At 38.9% G+C, this 17,274-nt stretch overlaps 2 protein-coding genes and 1 long non-coding RNA gene across 26 annotated transcripts in view; 1 reads left to right on the top strand and 2 right to left on the bottom strand.

Moving 5' to 3' along the window:
- Positions 1–14,325, bottom strand: part of LOC136238919 (uncharacterized) — a 50,714-nt gene extending 36,389 nt beyond the window's left edge. For 5 of the 19 annotated variants that reach the window (XR_010693268.1, XR_010693267.1, XM_066029618.1 and 2 more), the window contains exons 1-3: positions 14,076–14,319; positions 8,369–8,674; positions 8,274–8,303 (exon numbers count right to left, since the gene is read on the bottom strand). Coding sequence is in view for 17 of the 19 variants with exons in the window: in XM_066029618.1 (XP_065885690.1) it covers positions 8,274–8,303; positions 8,369–8,518 (180 nt within the window). In the remaining 2 variants the exon portion in view is untranslated. Of the gene's footprint in view, positions 1–8,273; positions 8,304–8,368; positions 8,675–9,264; positions 9,396–9,444; positions 9,540–9,585; positions 9,737–13,388; positions 13,629–14,075 lie in introns of those variants that run through there. The other 14 variants (XM_066029626.1, XM_066029627.1, XM_066029633.1 and 11 more) reach the window with 14 other exon arrangements.
- Positions 1,498–2,710, bottom strand: LOC136238931 (uncharacterized). Its single transcript, XR_010693288.1, has 2 exons — positions 1,928–2,710; positions 1,498–1,860 (listed from the first exon to the last, which is right to left on the bottom strand). It is a non-coding gene; the product is annotated as an uncharacterized lncRNA (long non-coding RNA).
- LOC136238910 (stAR-related lipid transfer protein 3-like) overlaps positions 14,287–17,274 on the top strand; it is a 32,326-nt gene continuing 29,338 nt past the window's right edge. For 3 of the 6 annotated variants that reach the window (XR_010693260.1, XR_010693261.1, XR_010693262.1), the window contains exons 1-3: positions 14,289–14,567; positions 15,791–16,012; positions 16,058–16,208. The gene's annotated coding sequence lies outside the window, so the exon portion shown is untranslated. Of the gene's footprint in view, positions 14,568–15,790; positions 16,013–16,057; positions 16,209–17,274 lie in introns of all 6 variants that reach the window. The other 3 variants (XR_010693254.1, XR_010693255.1, XR_010693256.1) reach the window with 2 other exon arrangements.

Raw genomic sequence — 17,274 nt, 5'->3', positions numbered from 1 at the left:
ACAATTTTCATCCGTGCTGCTTTTATGAAATGAGACAATTTTTGATTGGAAATGCTCTTCACCTTCAGTAGTCCATGTACCAAGTTTGAGTATAATTGCCACAGGCATTCAAGAGTTACAAAAACCTTCACAGATCATTTTCTCTCTTTCCTTTTGCACACTTAAAGGCCAATCTTGGTAACAAGTTACAAGATAAACAGTTGTGGAGTTATTACCAACCAATCAACACTAATATGTTGTCAGGTGTACAGGGTAAATCTGCTAATGAAAATTGCTATGTAGGTAGTAGGTTAACTATCAAACCTCAAACCCTTTTTTGGTTTGGAAGAAATCGAGCTAAACACCATGAAGATGAAGTGCAATATGTGACGATCATATGATTAAGGCATGCTAAAAAATGAGTACCGTATAACTGGTTATTTTAGAACAGAAATTTTCGTAGGAACAGCAAAATATGAATTTTGAAGGTTTTAATTTTGAAGAACGTACAGTGGAACCTCAGTTATCCGGACCCCACTTATCCGTATTCTCAGTTAACCAAACTATGGAAATGACTGCTCTATTAGAGTAGTGACTGTTCTATTAGGGTAGTTGAAAATAACGATAATTCAATTTTTTTTCCTTATGCTATTTTAAGGTTATTTATACACAGTTTCAGAGATACGGAATTTTCAGACTTATGGACCACCTCTGGTCCCAAGGGGTTCAGATAACTGAGGTTCCACTGTATAATGAAAAAACTAACTACATGCAGGGTGAAATCAAAGGCAGTGTGCAAGAAACGGCTGCTAACATCAATCATTGATGGGGAACTGATCGGCAGGTAGTGGAGGTTTAGTGGTGATCCTGAGTGGTTTGTTAAGTGGTACAGTAGCCTCAGCTAGTGGTGATGTTGTCTGGTCACTATCATCATTTGGTGGACTATTGATGTTGTTACGTAGCTTGACATGCTCTGAATCAAAGAGTTGTGATCATTAAAAGGGCCTCTAGTGAGATAGCCAACTTGGTGAAGCATAAACAAGATGGTCCCTTTCAATACAATACCACACTTCAATAAACCTAAGACATTAATGTCAACTGATACTAATAAGGAGAATTAATATACACACCCACATCTACAAAGGTGGGTCCCATCATAAACATACAATTCCAAACTTTTCTACCAATCAAAATCCTACGAACTAAATATCAAATCATAGAAAAGACACCCCATACTGGATTGGATACTTCTAACTGAACAACACCTAATCCATCCACACTTCGTGCCCCTTATATTGTACACAAGTAGTTGGAGTAGATTTTGTTAACACATGTTTTGCTCACTTGTGAGTAGTAATTGAATGAGGCCCATACAAAATAATGAACTCCTCTACACATTTCTTATAGTGGAACTATCAAATAGTTGTCATATGAGATCACGTTTGTGTTGTGGTCCATTAGTGGAAATCTCAGTTTACACAAGAAATATGTTTGATTTACCTACTACTGATTAGGTGATTGCATCATACAATACCATCAATGTGAATAAATTACAACAAACAATTTAACAAACATCTTTTCAATAATAGTCACTAAAAGTATTGTATGTTAAAATGTCTTAAATTAAGGACAATCAAAAACGGTGAAACATTTCTTGTAACAAAAGTTTATGGGACAAACTTTGAAACCAGCTATTTTATGCAGAGGAAGTAATATTTTATACAAAACTGATTCTAGTATTCATTCTTCTAGTAAATAGCAATGGAATGAACTTGAGTTTCTATGAGTGAATATTGGTAGTTTCCGTTGCCAGGTGCATAGTTGTCTTAATGTTTCACTGTGGTGTAGCTTCACACGAAGCCAACTCATCACATTCTGTTGCTTAAAAAAAAAACAGAACAGTTACTGCTCCTTCATCTGTGCCAAGTATGTGTAAGTATACGCTTACACCGCCATGATAAACATTGCCATTCACACCTCATCCACTTGATAATTCAGCATTAGCTTATCCTACATCAGGTTATAATAGCTTAAGAAATAAAACACAGTTGTGTTCTTTAAATTGAGTAGCTATCCTTTCTTTCACTATCACCTAGTCAGAGATTACCCTACACTAACCTACCAGAGCAACATACTAACCACAAACAGTCATAGTAGTTAACTGTTAAACTAGGCAACGGCCAACAACAAAACAACTTTATGGATGATAACAAGACACAACCATCTGATGACAAGGCTCTGTATGTTTTAAAACATTCTGCAACTTTGAGAGAATTGTGTTATTCTACCAATATCAAGTCTGTAAAAAAATTTTTTGATGTATTACAAAGACTGTATACCATTCATAATACACTTTTTATGTACATTTGCAATCCATGTATAACATATATATTATCCATGATCCTGACCACATCACTACTTACAACACTACCACCAACATAACACCTCACACATTATCACGACTACAATATAACAACTTCATCATGAAGGACAACCAGAAAATGTACACACCCATCACTATGACAACCTGACAACTTTTAATAGCATATACATCACTTCTAGGACATTAGGTGTTAATTAAATTACATCGAAATGTTAACATCATTACTACCTGATACAAGTTTAGGAAAAATGAGGAATTTTAAGTTCGATTAGGGATCATAGAACAAAAATTAGGGAAACAAGGGAGGTTGCCTACACCTGCAGATATACTAATGAACGTTTAATCCCAAATTCGGTCTATATCGCAAGACCAAGACTGAATTAGGGATTAAATGTTAACTAGTATATCTGCAGGTGTAGGTGACCTCCCTTGTTTCCCTACTTTTTTTTTTCTATGATTCCTAATCGAACTTAAAATTCCTCATTTTTTAAACTTGTTTGTTTACCTTTTTTGTAACATTATTATGACTGGTGAACCCACGCATACTGCATCAAAAGAAAGGCTGGCACCAGAATTAATGTTTTTGTCAGAACGCGTGCCCCAGCTATCAAATACTGCTTTGAAAGTGTAGTGGCTGTTAAGCTTGGCTTTCAGCTATGCTCAGCCCATTATACAGCGCTACAGACGAAAAACAGTAGAAGAAGTGTCTCTGCAACAATCCAGTCCCGTTACAAAAATTCAGTCCTGGTACAGGCATGGAATTAGTCATTTTTGTATGTTAGCAGGTCTGTAACCTGCTCTATTGTGTACAACAGGCCTGTGTAGCATTTTATACAGGCCTGTACTATAAACTGGTAACAAGCCTGTGAAATAGTCAAAATCTGTGGCAGGCCTGTAAAGATTCATTCATTTTGAGGTGTGGATGTAAAGCTGCTACATTTTGAATCCCACAATGAAAAGTTTACTTGTTAGCAAGATTATAAATACAAAATGAAACCTTTAATATATAATAGGAAGATGGAGAGGAAGAGGAGGTTGGTCATGCGTCATCAAACATCTCATGTGATCTCAAAGAAAAGTTCAACCCATTCAACCCCAACACCTCAGTATGAGCCATATCCACAATGACGTTTTATGATATCACGAGAATAAAAATGGCCGCGATAGTTGGGAGACCGCCATACAGGCCCCCATGGAGATAAATTTTCGATCGCTCATATTTCAGCTTGGCATGGAGATATTATATAGTTATACAATGGCCACGAGCGCCCTGCCTGATATAAACGCACGAGCCTGAGGGCCTGAAGGCAAGTGCGCCTGAAGGCAAGTGCGCCCATACAGGCAGAGCACCCACAAAGGCCAGGCCCCTAACATCGATTGTGGGCAACCAAGCCAGACGCTGCGATGACGTTCCCCCCGCAGCACCGCAGCCACCTGAGATATTGAAAGCCAGTACGCCATGGGCCATATCACTAACCTGTATTTGCTGTTCGACTCTCATCATGTAGTGCTCAGCATGCCAGCGTGCCATATAGACCCAGCACCAGACCAATCACCATAGTGATTCTCTCGAGCGAAAAAAAGCAGCTAAATAGACGGTTTAAGTAAACAAAACCTAACTACTAAACGATACTAGTCTAATTCTTACTATTTACACTGGCTAAACTCGAATCTGGTGGCATGACAAAACTGGTTCCCACAATCGAACATAAAGGTTAGTATTATTTAGAATATATTTATTAGAGGTGTACCGATATACCGATACGTATCATATCGGTGGCCGATATAGACATTTCTACTATATCGGTTGGAGCCGATATTGCTGCTAAAAACCAATACGATACACCGATATACAACTGAACTATCTTTAGGACTGTCCAATGATCAAGCCACATTATAAACCCTATTATTTAGCTAACAAGGGCAGGAAACAGTAGTTATCTTCCTTGTCTAAAAAGCAGCACGCTATGCGAAGCCATCTAAGTGCATGGATAATTAACTGTTTTGTTGTCACAAAGCTTACCAATCATACAACAAACACTCATAGTGGTGGGCCTGGGGAAACAGCAAAAAGATGAACCAAGAGCACAGCATAAAACAACCAGCCATCTCTACAAGCCATTAAAATGTGGAGTAATCCGGACTAATCTTGGCAGAGGCATGTATTAAAATATTTGTGGGTGCCTTACAGTCTGAGCTGTCAATAGAGGCCACACCACCATGGGTAACCAAGCATAGCCAATAATCTTAAGACTGTCTTCAGTAGTTTCTTCTTCAGTAGCTAAAATGAAGTTAAATATGACATATGTGGTTCCTCAAATATAAATAGCTACACTTAGTTATATCGGTATATCGTATCGGTATCGTATCGGTTTCAAAATGATTAATCCATATCGTATCGGTATCGGATCGGTTTAGTTTTCTATATCGGTACACCTCTAATATTTATTTGTTTTATTGAGTCATTGTCGAAGTGGACTACAGTTTAATCTGGGCTAAGATGGCACCAGACTAGTAAGGTGTATAAGTACGTTTATATATGTAGACTAGAGTTGTGGCCACCCGCGTTGGCTTTTTCAATCGCCATTGGCTGCTTGAAAACATTATACGTATTGGTGACGTTATAGCCCACAATCGACCTTTACATGTCAGGCTATAAAAGAATTCGAGTGATCTATGAAGTGTCTTTCCACCTATTAGGTGAGGTGTCGCAGTGGTCTTCGCCACCGGCACTTGTGGTATGCTGCACAAAACCGCAGCCAGTGCAATATCTGTATATTGCACTGCGGTCAGTGAATTATAACTTATAATGCACTCGTTGTGGTCTACAAAACCGCAACCAGTGCGTTATAAGTTATAATGCACTCGCTGCGGTCTGCAGCAGTGCAATATACAAATTATGGCACTGGTGGTGCCTTTGAACTACCCACGCAGAGTGGTACATTGACCATTAACCAACAGGTATGGTTATAAAGTAACAAAAGCTATTGAAAACGTACACTATTTAGAAAAAAATTTGAAACACGACAAAACTCGTTTATCGTAATGTCTTATATAAAACTTGACTGCATCTTTTGTTTAGAACTCGATATCTTCTTTCCTGGCTGAAATATGAGCAATCAAAAATTTTTCTCCATAGGCGCTTGTATAACAGTCCCCCAACTATCGCGGCCATTTTTATTCTCGTGATGTCATAAAACGTCATTGTGGATAAGGCTCATTGATATAAAGTATTCTAATGCACGAATTAGTATCAATAAATTATGGCTCCCAGCGCCCTTCGTTCAGCCACGAAGCATGTTATGTGGCTACAGCCATTATTAAATTTTTTTTAGCATTAACATCATTGCAGCTATTTTTTGGCCGCCACCTTTGATTTCACAACTTTTTTCACCCAGGATTTTTAAGGCCGCACTATTTTTTCACAGCTTGGCTGTTTTTGTGTGATTTCACTTCTTTTTGTACTTTATAAGGCCCAAAAGCCACCTATGGCTGACTTTGAGGTTTGTTTTTACTCACATTTTTTCTTTTCTATGTAGATACTATGATGATTATTTAAGACAGACTTTATACATGTATTTCATTGCATGACTTAATTCAATATTTGAAAATATTATTGTAATACTCTAATAGAGTGCACATTTTTTGAGGACTTCCAATAGAACATACATAGAATGTTCTAGAACAATCTAGAACTTCTATTGGTAGATCTATGTATATGTTAAAGCATAGCCGCGAGTGCTATCTGAAAAATAAAGTACGAGGTGCGTGGCCGAGATGCTAATAAAGCACTCGGCTTAAGCATAGCCGCGAGTGCTATCTGAAAAATAAAGTACGAGGCATACGGCCGAGATGCTAATAAAGCATGAGGCGAAGCCGAGTGCTTTATTAGCATCTCGGCCACGCACCTCGTACTTTATTTTTCAGATAGCACTCGCGGCTATGCTTTAAATGATTTATGGAACTTTCTAGTCGTGTGGCTTCACGATGCACTAGGACTCGTAATTAACACACGTTGCACGAACTATTAGCAGCCTGAATGTTAGTTTAACAAAGTAACGCCTATCTACACACCAATTTTCAAGTTACTTCTATACTTGGTTTACCCTGTAGCCGTGATGGAAGTTTGATATTTTTTTATGTGAATAAATGCTCATAACTCCTTGAATATTCCTCAGATTCACAACAAACTTGGTACATGAATCCACTGTTACACGTTCTTCATTTGTGCCAAAGATCGAGGCAAATGAGTTACACGTTTGCATTTTATAGCAATTTTTGCAAAGTGTGCAAAAAGAAAAAAATCGAAGCCCCTGTACTGCATAAGAAAAAAACAAAGAAATTAAAATGAAACTTTGAACGCCCATATCTCGTAAATGGCTATTGCAATTTTAATCAAATTTGCTGTGTGGTGTACCCTACCTGAGCGACAGCTATAATGCAAAAATGATGTGCTTTGGACAAGGGGCCATGGAGCTATGCACGCATGAAAAAGCTGTTTTCTTTCTTCCTGTCAATATACTCATGGTGTGGTCGTCGGCTTTCTTGGCCGCACGACACATGGTAGTGTGTCGTGATAAATAATCTCTATGGTGGAGGAACTTGCTAAGTGAGCTAAGCAATACAGTAACCAGTAGCAACAGTGATCACCATAGCAACACATTACATGTATGTTCCAGGGCTGTTGTACAATGTTTTTTTCAGGATACCTCGGTCCTTGACTGTGACAGGCCTGTAAATTGAAATTACATACCTGCCACAATACTATTACCATCCTGCAGCAATCCTGCTAGACAGGCCTGCCCCAGGAATGGTACAACAGTATAATCTTGAATACAGTACTGTGACAGGCTAGTGACATTATAACATTGACAGGCTTGCAGAAGGCTGATAACAGGCAATAATTTTTATAAGGGTCACCACGAAAACATGATGATTCGTGTTCCCTCAATTATCAATTACTGCCTCGAAAGTGCAGCGGCCATTACACTTCGCTTTCAGCTATGTTCAGCCCGTTACACAGCGTTACAAACGAAGAACAAGTGTAAGAGTCGTTTCTGCAATCAATCCAGTCACCATGGAAAATACGGACGATTCCCGTTTACAAACGTACTATAGGGAAGCCATGCATTGAGCTACTGTGAATCGATACCTTGGGTTGTCAGCAAAATGAAATGGGACACAAAGGAGGACAAAAGTAAGTTCATGATGTGTGCATTGTACGTACTGCGGTATGCCAAAATGCATGTCTCTGGACAAAGCGATGTCGAACAGTGAAAAAATCAAGCCCATAGCCTTAGCTGTTATAGAGTTATGCTTGCCTGAAGGCAGGCAGGCAGGCAGGCAGGCAGGCAGGCAGGCAGGCAGGCAGGCAGGCAGGCAGGCAGGCAGGCAGGCAGGCAGGCAGGCAGGCAGGCAGGCAGGCAGGCAGGCAGGCAGGCAGGCAGGCAGGCAGGCAGGCAGGCAGGCAGGCAGGCAGGCAGACAGGCAGACAGGCAGGCAGGCAGGCAGGCAGGCAGGCAGGCAGGCAGGCAGGCAGTCAGTCAGTAGAAAATTCCATTGAATAAATATTGTTTATATTGCGTAATAATTCATTGGAAGCCTTTAGGATCGTACTGAAGGCATTTTTGGGCTTGGTTATACCTAACCAATACTGCCAAGGTGCCAGGATGGAGTTGTGAAGCTGGTTTTTGGGTGATTTTTTTTTGGCTAGGAAAACCCAAATCTCCATGATCCCTAATATACAGTACTACCGTACTGTATGATACAGGTTGTCATTGTGGGTCACCAATGGAATAGTAACTAAAGTATTGTATAATAAAATGTCTTAAATTAAGGACAACATGTCATAATCAAATTACACATTCAAATACTAGAGGAGTACTAGTGTGTACTGTATAATAATTTTTACCTTTTGTTGTTTCACTTTATTCCTTTTACCCTACAAGTAACAACAACAATAATAATAATAATATTAATAGTGATAATGTACACAACATTTTGTACTTTGGATTTCAAATGAGCTGGCAAGAGAACGTTTAGCTTTCTCCAACTTCGTCCCTGACTGTTTGTCCTTGGGATGGTGTCCTTGTCATTTTGGTTGTGACTATGTGAGGACTGGAACTTCTCAAAATGTCTCTTCAACAAGGACAACATCAACACTTGTTGTCACTCCATCAGCTCCAACTTCTTGGACTAGCACAAAATAATTCCACTGATGACATCATAAGGGGTGGGGCTCACTCTGCAGTACATCACTTAGACCAGACACTACTTCTTCAACTTTAGACTGGACCACCTCCAGTGATGACCCTGTGGATTATGATACTTCATAATGAACACATCACTTGTTGATATTGTATACTCCATCAGTGTGTAGTAGAGGATAGTGTAGTGTGTGTTCCTTTATGTACACAATAGTATTCATGTGTGTGTAGTATGTGTGTTCATGTTATGATAGAATAGTCTGTCATTGTAAAATCACTATAAATTTGGTAGTATTAACAGTTTGTAATATATATACTGAGGAGAGTATCCTACTGTCATATACTCCTGTAGAAGGGTGTATTGTGAAGTTACGATGTAACAACAATGTCTCCTAAGTGTCACGAGTGTGGTACAACGCTAACAATTATTGCACTTTTATGGATGCATGATGTCACAAACAGTCATATTCACAATGGTCTAGTAAGAAATGTCTACATCTGAAGGTATAAAGGACACACTTGTAGTTCGGTTAGAAATGTTGAGAGTTTGAGTTAGTTTGGTCATGTGTACATCATAAATTATAAAAGAGAAATGAACAAACTTGGCCCAAACCTCCATGATCCTTAATATACAGTACTGTATGATATACTGAGGAGAGTAGAAGGACATATCATGAAGTTATGGTGTAGCACTACCTTTTCTGGCCAAAAATATCGCCTGCAAAAACCAGCTTCACAATACCTTCGTGGTGCCTTGGCAGTATTGGTTAGGTACAGCCAAGCTCAAAAGTGCCTTCAGTATGACCCTAAATGCTTCCGATAGGTAGCTACAAAACATTTAAGGAATTTCTACTGACTGACTAATTGCCTGCTCACCTGTTTGATTACTTCACACAAGCATAACTCGATATCAGCTAAGGCTATGGGCTTGATTTTTTCACTGTTTGCCGTTGCTTCAGCCTGACAGGTACCTTTTGGCATACCACAATACGTACAATGCACATATTATGGACTTACCTTTGTCCTCATTTCTATCCCATTTCTTTTTACTGACAGCCCAAGGTGTCGATTGGCAGTACCTCAATGGCTTCCCTACATTTGTAAATGAGAATAGTCACTTCTCATACTGTTCTTCATTTTGTAATGTTGTGAAACAAGCTGAACATCGCTAAACGGTATGCACAGGTTTACCAGTCATAATAATGTTACAATAAGTAAACAACAAGTATAAGGAAAAATTAAGGGGATCATAGTAGAGAAACAAGGGAGGTAGCCTAAACCTGCAGATATACTAGTGGACATTTAATCCCTAATTCAGTCATGGGTATAGGCTGAAGTAGGGATTAAATGTCCACTATATTATATACTAGCATTGGTAGCTGACCTACATACAGGACCACCTCCACATTAAACATTTTAATGCCAGGAAGTGGGACCAAGCATTAAACACCAGCACTGCTCATGTAGCTATGTACAGTACATGGTGATGTCACATTTTTTAACAGTACGAGGTTACCTTAGCCACCCTGCTGGAATTAATTATACAAAACACTAAAGTTTATTGTTTGTGGTTTTGACAGGAATGTAGTTCAATTATTCAGTGCGTCTTCCCTACCAGTGACTTCAACGTGCTGTGAAGAACAAATAAAACCTTGGCTGCTTACGTGCAGGACAACTAATGTAACAATAATTAATATATTGGGAACCAAGCATAAATATTAGTGTCCTACATGATCCTTATGTAGTACATATAGTGAAATAATGAGCATGCAAGGCTAATTAGTTAAACTGCATGTGAGCTAAGGCAATTGTATATACAGTATACCCTACATTACAGGTGGTGTACACATGGTACAGTTTCAGTTTCTACATGATGTTTACCTTACTGACTGTCACAAAGAGAAATTAACTTCAGCATAATTTAAAGCCAACACAATCTTACCATACAAAAACCAGTTTAAAACACCTGCAGTGTAATTGACCATTAAGGTAATGTATGATCCTTTAGAGTGAAAGCATGTAAGCAGGATTATAGTGAAACAGTTGTGCCAGGTCAGATGCAGTTCCTCAGTGTAAACTACGGTATCTACATGGTTCCAGTATTAACATTTATCAGATGCACAGTAGTAATCATGCAAGCTGCCTATTTACTACAGCAGTAATGAGGTAAATCTGAACAAACAGTTTTGTATGCCAGTGCACACCTATGTGCTTAAAACAAAGATGTAGATATTCTGGATACTGGTGAAAGCTTTTACCTACTCTAATACAACACACTGGACCAACACACAGATGGACAAATATGTTGGCAATTTGCCTGCCCTATCCCAAAAGTGCTATAAGAGTCCCTATGATGTGAGGCAGTTAAGTGCCAGTGCTGAAAAACTGAGCATAAGAGTTTGTAGATGAAGACTTGCATGAAACAGATAGAGCAAAAAGGTGCATCAAAAAGGTCCCAAAAGTGAAAAAAAAAGTTATGACCTAGACGGGGTTATAATAACTTGGGGTTAAGGGAGGTGCACAGATCACCACAGTTGTTTATCTGTGGTTTTGACAGGAATGTAACTCAACTTTTCAGTGATCCTTCCCTACACCAGCCCTACAAAGAGTGAACAAAAGCACGTATTGATTTGCTACAACAACACTCAAGTTGTCAGATGAGGGGCATTTAATTTTGCTAAAGTCCCACATCGATATGTGCTTTGCATGCCAAGATACAATGAGCTAAAAGTCGTGTTTTAAAAAGGTGTACACAAAAAGGTACTGAGTAGAAAGAAAAAAATCTGCCAACACGTGGATTCGAACCCACGACCTCTAAACACACTAGTCAGGTGTTCTACCACTTGAATGGTATGTGCTGTGGTTTTCAAAGGAATGTTGCTCGAGTTTTGTCTACATCTTGGCCTTCTACGTGCTGTAGATAGCGAATGGAAGCATGCGTGAACTCGTGATAACAATCTTAAGAGTAGCCGGATGATGAGTGCTTCATTATCAGCATAGATTGTGCCAATTCACACCAAGTTTGGCGAGTAAGCGGCGTGATGGACGGACGGCTTTTTATATATAGATAGATAGAATGATCACTAATCGGACTTAAAACTCCTAGTAATTTTTGGTTTATTTCTTTGTAAATAATTATGACTGCTATACTGCTTCAAAAGAAACAATGGTGACAAGCTTCTGAACACACCCCCCAACTATCAATTACTGCCACAAAGTGAAGTAGTTATTACAACACATTACACAACATTATAAATGAATGGGAAGCGTCTCTGCCATCAATCAAGTCACTAACAGTAGAAAATTCACTTACCTTTTCAATTGAGTTATGTTTGTCTGAAGGAATCAGTCTGCTGGTCCAGGGTTTAAGCCCAGTAAGTTTTGCATTTTTGTCTTTTCCTTTTTTCAAAGTTTTATACCAGAAGACTAATTATTTGTGAAGAATGGCAACTACTTTACTTGTAATCATAACAATCAATCATACTTATGATAATCATTTCTGGACCAATATGGAAAGAGAGGAAAGATTAATGAGAAGAGAACGTGACAAGCTAAGAATGGCCCAACAATCAAAGACAAACAAAATTCAGTACAAACTAAACAATTAGCTACTGTATGACATTTTATTCTATAATGGCGGTTTATATAAATTGGCTAGGTGCAGAGTGTGAGAGAGTTAGGTGTACTGCAATGACCATGGGAAGTCACACTTCAATGAAGAAGGGAAAGATGTGTAATATTTGTATGGGGGAGTATCATATTCAACAAAAACACTCAGTAGTGTGTAGAATAAATGTTTGACTTTATCAAGACCAGTCAACAGTTCTCTATCACCAGTAGAGATGTAACTAGGTGTTATTATTTGATCAAAATTGAACTTGATTTTGTGCAGATCAAGATAGCTATATAGCTACTGTAGGTCCCTCATACAAACATTACGAATTATTGATCAGAGCTAGCTATATGATTTTTGGTGATATTTCAGCAAAGATCACACCATCCAAGGGGTCAAAGTTACCCAATTCAAGTGTTAGCTACTGATCCTATAACTGGCTAACATATTAATGTGCTTACCAAGTCTTCTAGATCAGGTTTGCCCCACAATGCTTTTAGTATCTAGTGGAGTCTACCGAATGAGTGACGGTGTCGTACTGGCTCTGCTACTGCTGCTGGCTACTAGCCCTTACGTACCCTCCCTACTTATAAATGTGATTCAAGAAGTAACCTATATGAAGAATCTGCACTTGGTGAAGAAGAAACCAAAGCTGAACCCGACCCTGACCCTATTTGCCTATTAAGCATAATGATGTCTTTCACGGTCTCAGGCCTACTCCAACTTGCCTCGAACTCACTTACCTTCATATAACCAGTGGGCTCGATGCTTGAATGAAAGAATGACTGACAGAAAGAAATAATTATTTTGGAACTGGGAAATTAACAACTTTGCATACGTAAATCATCGCATCAATTTAGTGATTCTTGTTAGCAAGCAAGGAATTATGGAAAAGGATAGAGATTTGAGTCACAGTTCAAAATGGCTTTGTTAAAATAATAATAATAAGACCATACCTATTGAATGTTATGTTGCACAAGCAACCTTAGAAAATTTGGGTAGGTAGGTCAATTTGATAATGATTGTAATACACAATAGAAAATTCAAGTATTATTGGTGAATTTTACCATATAAACAAGCCACAATTGCAAAAAGCCTTGCATGAAGCATATAGGGTGTTCTGTAGTACCACAATGTATTACTGTACAATGAAACAAACCTCTTGAGTACTAAGAAACTGATTTGTTTGGAAGATTTTCACTATTACCTTTAAGACTTTGATCCTCAGAGGAGTCATCCCAATAACTGACTTTTCACTGGCACACACAACACTGACCATCTTGGTACACATGATCGTATATCATATGATTATCACTATTATTTCAGGTCATGAAAAATCAAGGGGTAGTCACTACTAATAGTCCTGTAGAACCATCTGCAACCAGGATCAAAATAAAATCAAGCGATCAAGAGGTAAATTAGCACTGAACCAAGCGATCAAGACGTCCTAGAAAGCGGTGATTAAGCTAGCTCACAACCAAAACAAAAATTTACAAAAATATGTGCTAAATTATCAAGCAATCAAGGCTGTTTTTAAGGCTAAATCAAGTGATCAAGGTATATTTTCGTTGATCAAAAACCTTGATTCTGGTCACAGATGGTTCTACAAGACTATTTGTAGTGACCACCCCTTGAAAATACAGTCAGTCAGGTCTGTACAACATAAAATCCAATAGGTATGGCCTAATCATACAGGTAAAAAAAGGCAAATGCCTGTGAGTCCTGCTCTTACACAAATTAGTGAACTAACATACAATCAGGATCATGTAATAATAAAGAAATTGAAACTACGCGGATTTGAACCCACAGTGCACATGGCATTGAGATTATGAATAAAGAGCGTGTAAGGACACAATCAGTTATCATCCAATAGCAGAGACATACACACACTTACGTGAAAGCAGGTATTCAACATCGACATCATAGATTATCTACGCAGCCAACTAATATAAGATCCATCTCGAAATTGAACACGTGACTCGGCCATTCCTTGAGTACAGTGGACCACTCACCATCATACACTAACATCGAGACTAACACACCTGTGGGGAGTTGATGAACGACTCATCATAGATATTATGGGCTCATCAATTTTGCACAATGTGCGCTAATAAGAACAGGCACAGGCACTATTTAGAACAGCCATAGCAGGTGTAGTGTACCCGCGCAGGCCTGAGGGTATCGGAAGGAAAGCGAAAACAGGAACGAATGATTCGGGAGTCAGGACATGATAGCTGAGAAGACGAGTGAGTCTACAGGAGTTTCGTGACACTTGGTAGCGTCGGGTAGCTTGCAGATCCTGAGATCACAGAGAAGAGCCTCGAGAAGAGCGGACAACTCGATGTCATTTCGTGTTACAAACCTGGTTACAAATGATCAAGAGAAGGTTTGTACTATGAGTAATCACGTGTACTTTGGACTATGGTCGAGTTTAGTCTGGTACATCGTAGTCTCGCGGCGCCCGACCCTAAAAAGAGAAACTGTGTACAAAAAATTTGAACTCTGGAATGTTTATTGGATGACGTTTAAGTGTTACATAAGTGTACTGTTTACGTCACAACATCCATTCAACCAGATCCGCTTACAGCATTACCAAACTAATGGTGCTACTTTATTTATTCAACATTATAACGAACCCAACAGAATTGTATGGCCGTTTTCTCAACGATTTTAAGTGGCAAAGTCACCAGATGTAATTAACCGTAAGCCGCGAATCTTTTGAAATGTACGCATTACATAATCAATTTGAAATGGAGCGATCTGATTGGAGCTTCCAACATTCCGGCAGCACCAAACTTTTTGTACACAGTTTCACCAGACCCTCTTTTTTGGGTCGGGCGCCGTGAGACTAGGTACATCACAGACCCTATCCGCTGGGGCTTATCGATTAGAGATTATAAGCGCCCTTTCCAGTGGGAGCTTATAATCTCTAATAGATAAGCCCCAGCGGATAGGGTCTGCGATGTACCAGACTAAGTCGAGTTGGCAATGAAAAATCGACCCCCTAACGTGTAACTTAGGGGATGGATAGTCTCGCGTGGCCAGACCCTTTTTTTTTTCCTGCGGACCGCGCGCGGTCAACTGCAGGGGAAAAAGGGTCTGGCCACGCGAGACTAGGGGATGGAGCCTACCAATGGTCTAGTTTAAACAGTGGGTTTGGTAGAGACCAAATACCTCTATTTGGGGGTATAGCTGTGTAGTAAATTAGACGAATTTTGGCTCAAAATGGGGAGGAAGCAACATCTAGAATGTTGTCCAGTGCTTGTTTGGGTTATTAGATGAGGTGCTCTACAAAATACACTTGCTTAAAAGGTCCGGTCACCTTTTCTGACCTTATTTAGTGGAACTTTACAGTGTTTACGTGTCAATGCAAGCTGATGTCTCTCTTACACTATGATTTGGAAACTCACAGCATCCATTTCCCCAAGAACAGACATCTGTTTTCGATAGTATAATGACCACATGTAATGTACAAAGATTGAAGTGTGCTAACAGCATCGCTGATGCTACTGCCCATTTTTTATTAAGAAAACTGAAAAATATTTAAATTGTACGCTACAGAAACAGCAAGGGAAATCACCGTATTATTAGCCTATGATTTTGATGTAGGATTGATCACCCAGAGTTGGAGGAGAAACTATAGAGATTGATTTTTCATTACCAACACTAACTATGGCCTTGGAGCTACTGTAAAGATAAGCAGTGTGGAGCTAGTGTTAGTCAACTATTGTATACCTCCATAAGGACGATTGAAACCAGAGATGATCCTGGTTCCTTGCCTGCTGGTAGAGTCACTATAATGTCCCTGGTCAACCCACTATTCTTACAAAGGTAAACTAGATCATGTTAACCTGTTAATAACTAGTTGCTATGTAGATTACTGGTCGTCAAGTGATGCCTCCTAGCTGTCTCATCCGGTGTCATCTTGACAAAAACAGTGGGATCCGGAGGAAAAGACATTAGCCCGTGGTAACCTGTCATTGTACAGGCTACAGCAGTGTTCAACTCAGCTCTGGGATATATTTTAGTGAGTGACTACTTGTAGATGTTGAAAGTGTTGATATACCTGTGTAGTGTACTACCTGTGTGGTGAAGTGTTTGTTCCCTTGTGTCAGTTCAATTGTACCTACGTTTACCTCCATTTTGAAGTCTATCTCTTGTAGAGGTGTACCGATATGGGTTTTTGACATGTACCGATATCCGATATTGATGCCACCAAAATACGCCGATAGTTGATCTGATATTTACATTAAGCAAACTGAAGTGTACAACATGTGTATGTATTCATGTTATGCTCTGCCTGTGGTGGTAGCTTAAACGGATATTTCTGCATTACTCTGTATTTTAATGGCTTGTGAGAAAACTGGTACAGCAAGTTTCCTTGGTTATCCTATGTACAAAGGTACTATATACTGAATTGCTTCATTTGTAAAGACTGTGATAAGCTTTCCAGTAACAAACACTAGAAGTGTGTGTATTGATATGGCTTCTCATAGTGTAGAGTGAATAATAATTCTAAACAGTCACATGGATAATATGAAACCAGTTGTTTATGTACAGACTGTTGCTACTGTATAAATATCGGTAGTGATATTGGTCAATCCCTTGGCAAGTTATAATGTTATCTTGAAACATCTCTGTTGTGCAATTTGGATCGGTTTTCTAAAATCCATCACATTCGTTTTTCCATAATGATCCATTTCATTCACTACGTATATGCCACCATCTTGAACAACAATTAAATGACGTCATATAAATTATTGGTTATGGTATCAGTCACTTAAAACTAGAACTAATACACCAAAAATGGTTGATAACTAAAACTATTACATCCCAGTTTAATTTTGGAATCCCTAATTCTGCTAATAGTATAGCAGCGTAGCCCCCAAAATTGGCAATATTGTGCACTTTTTCATAAAACCATGAAACTTTTTACATAAATAGTACTCCTCATGACATGTAATTTTAGATGTAGTGCCATCGCTGAGTTGACCTTTGGTGACCTTTACGGCCATTTCTGTACAGAAAATTGATCATTTTTGTCTTTAACTCCCTGAGGCAGTAATTAACTTGTTAAAACATGGTACCAAACA

Source organism: Dysidea avara, chromosome 11 (assembly GCF_963678975.1).
Source record: "Dysidea avara chromosome 11, odDysAvar1.4, whole genome shotgun sequence".
NCBI classification, from domain to species: domain Eukaryota; kingdom Metazoa; phylum Porifera; class Demospongiae; order Dictyoceratida; family Dysideidae; genus Dysidea; species Dysidea avara.
Note: the sequence above shows the minus strand (reverse complement) of the source record. Positions and strands in the feature narration are given on the sequence as shown.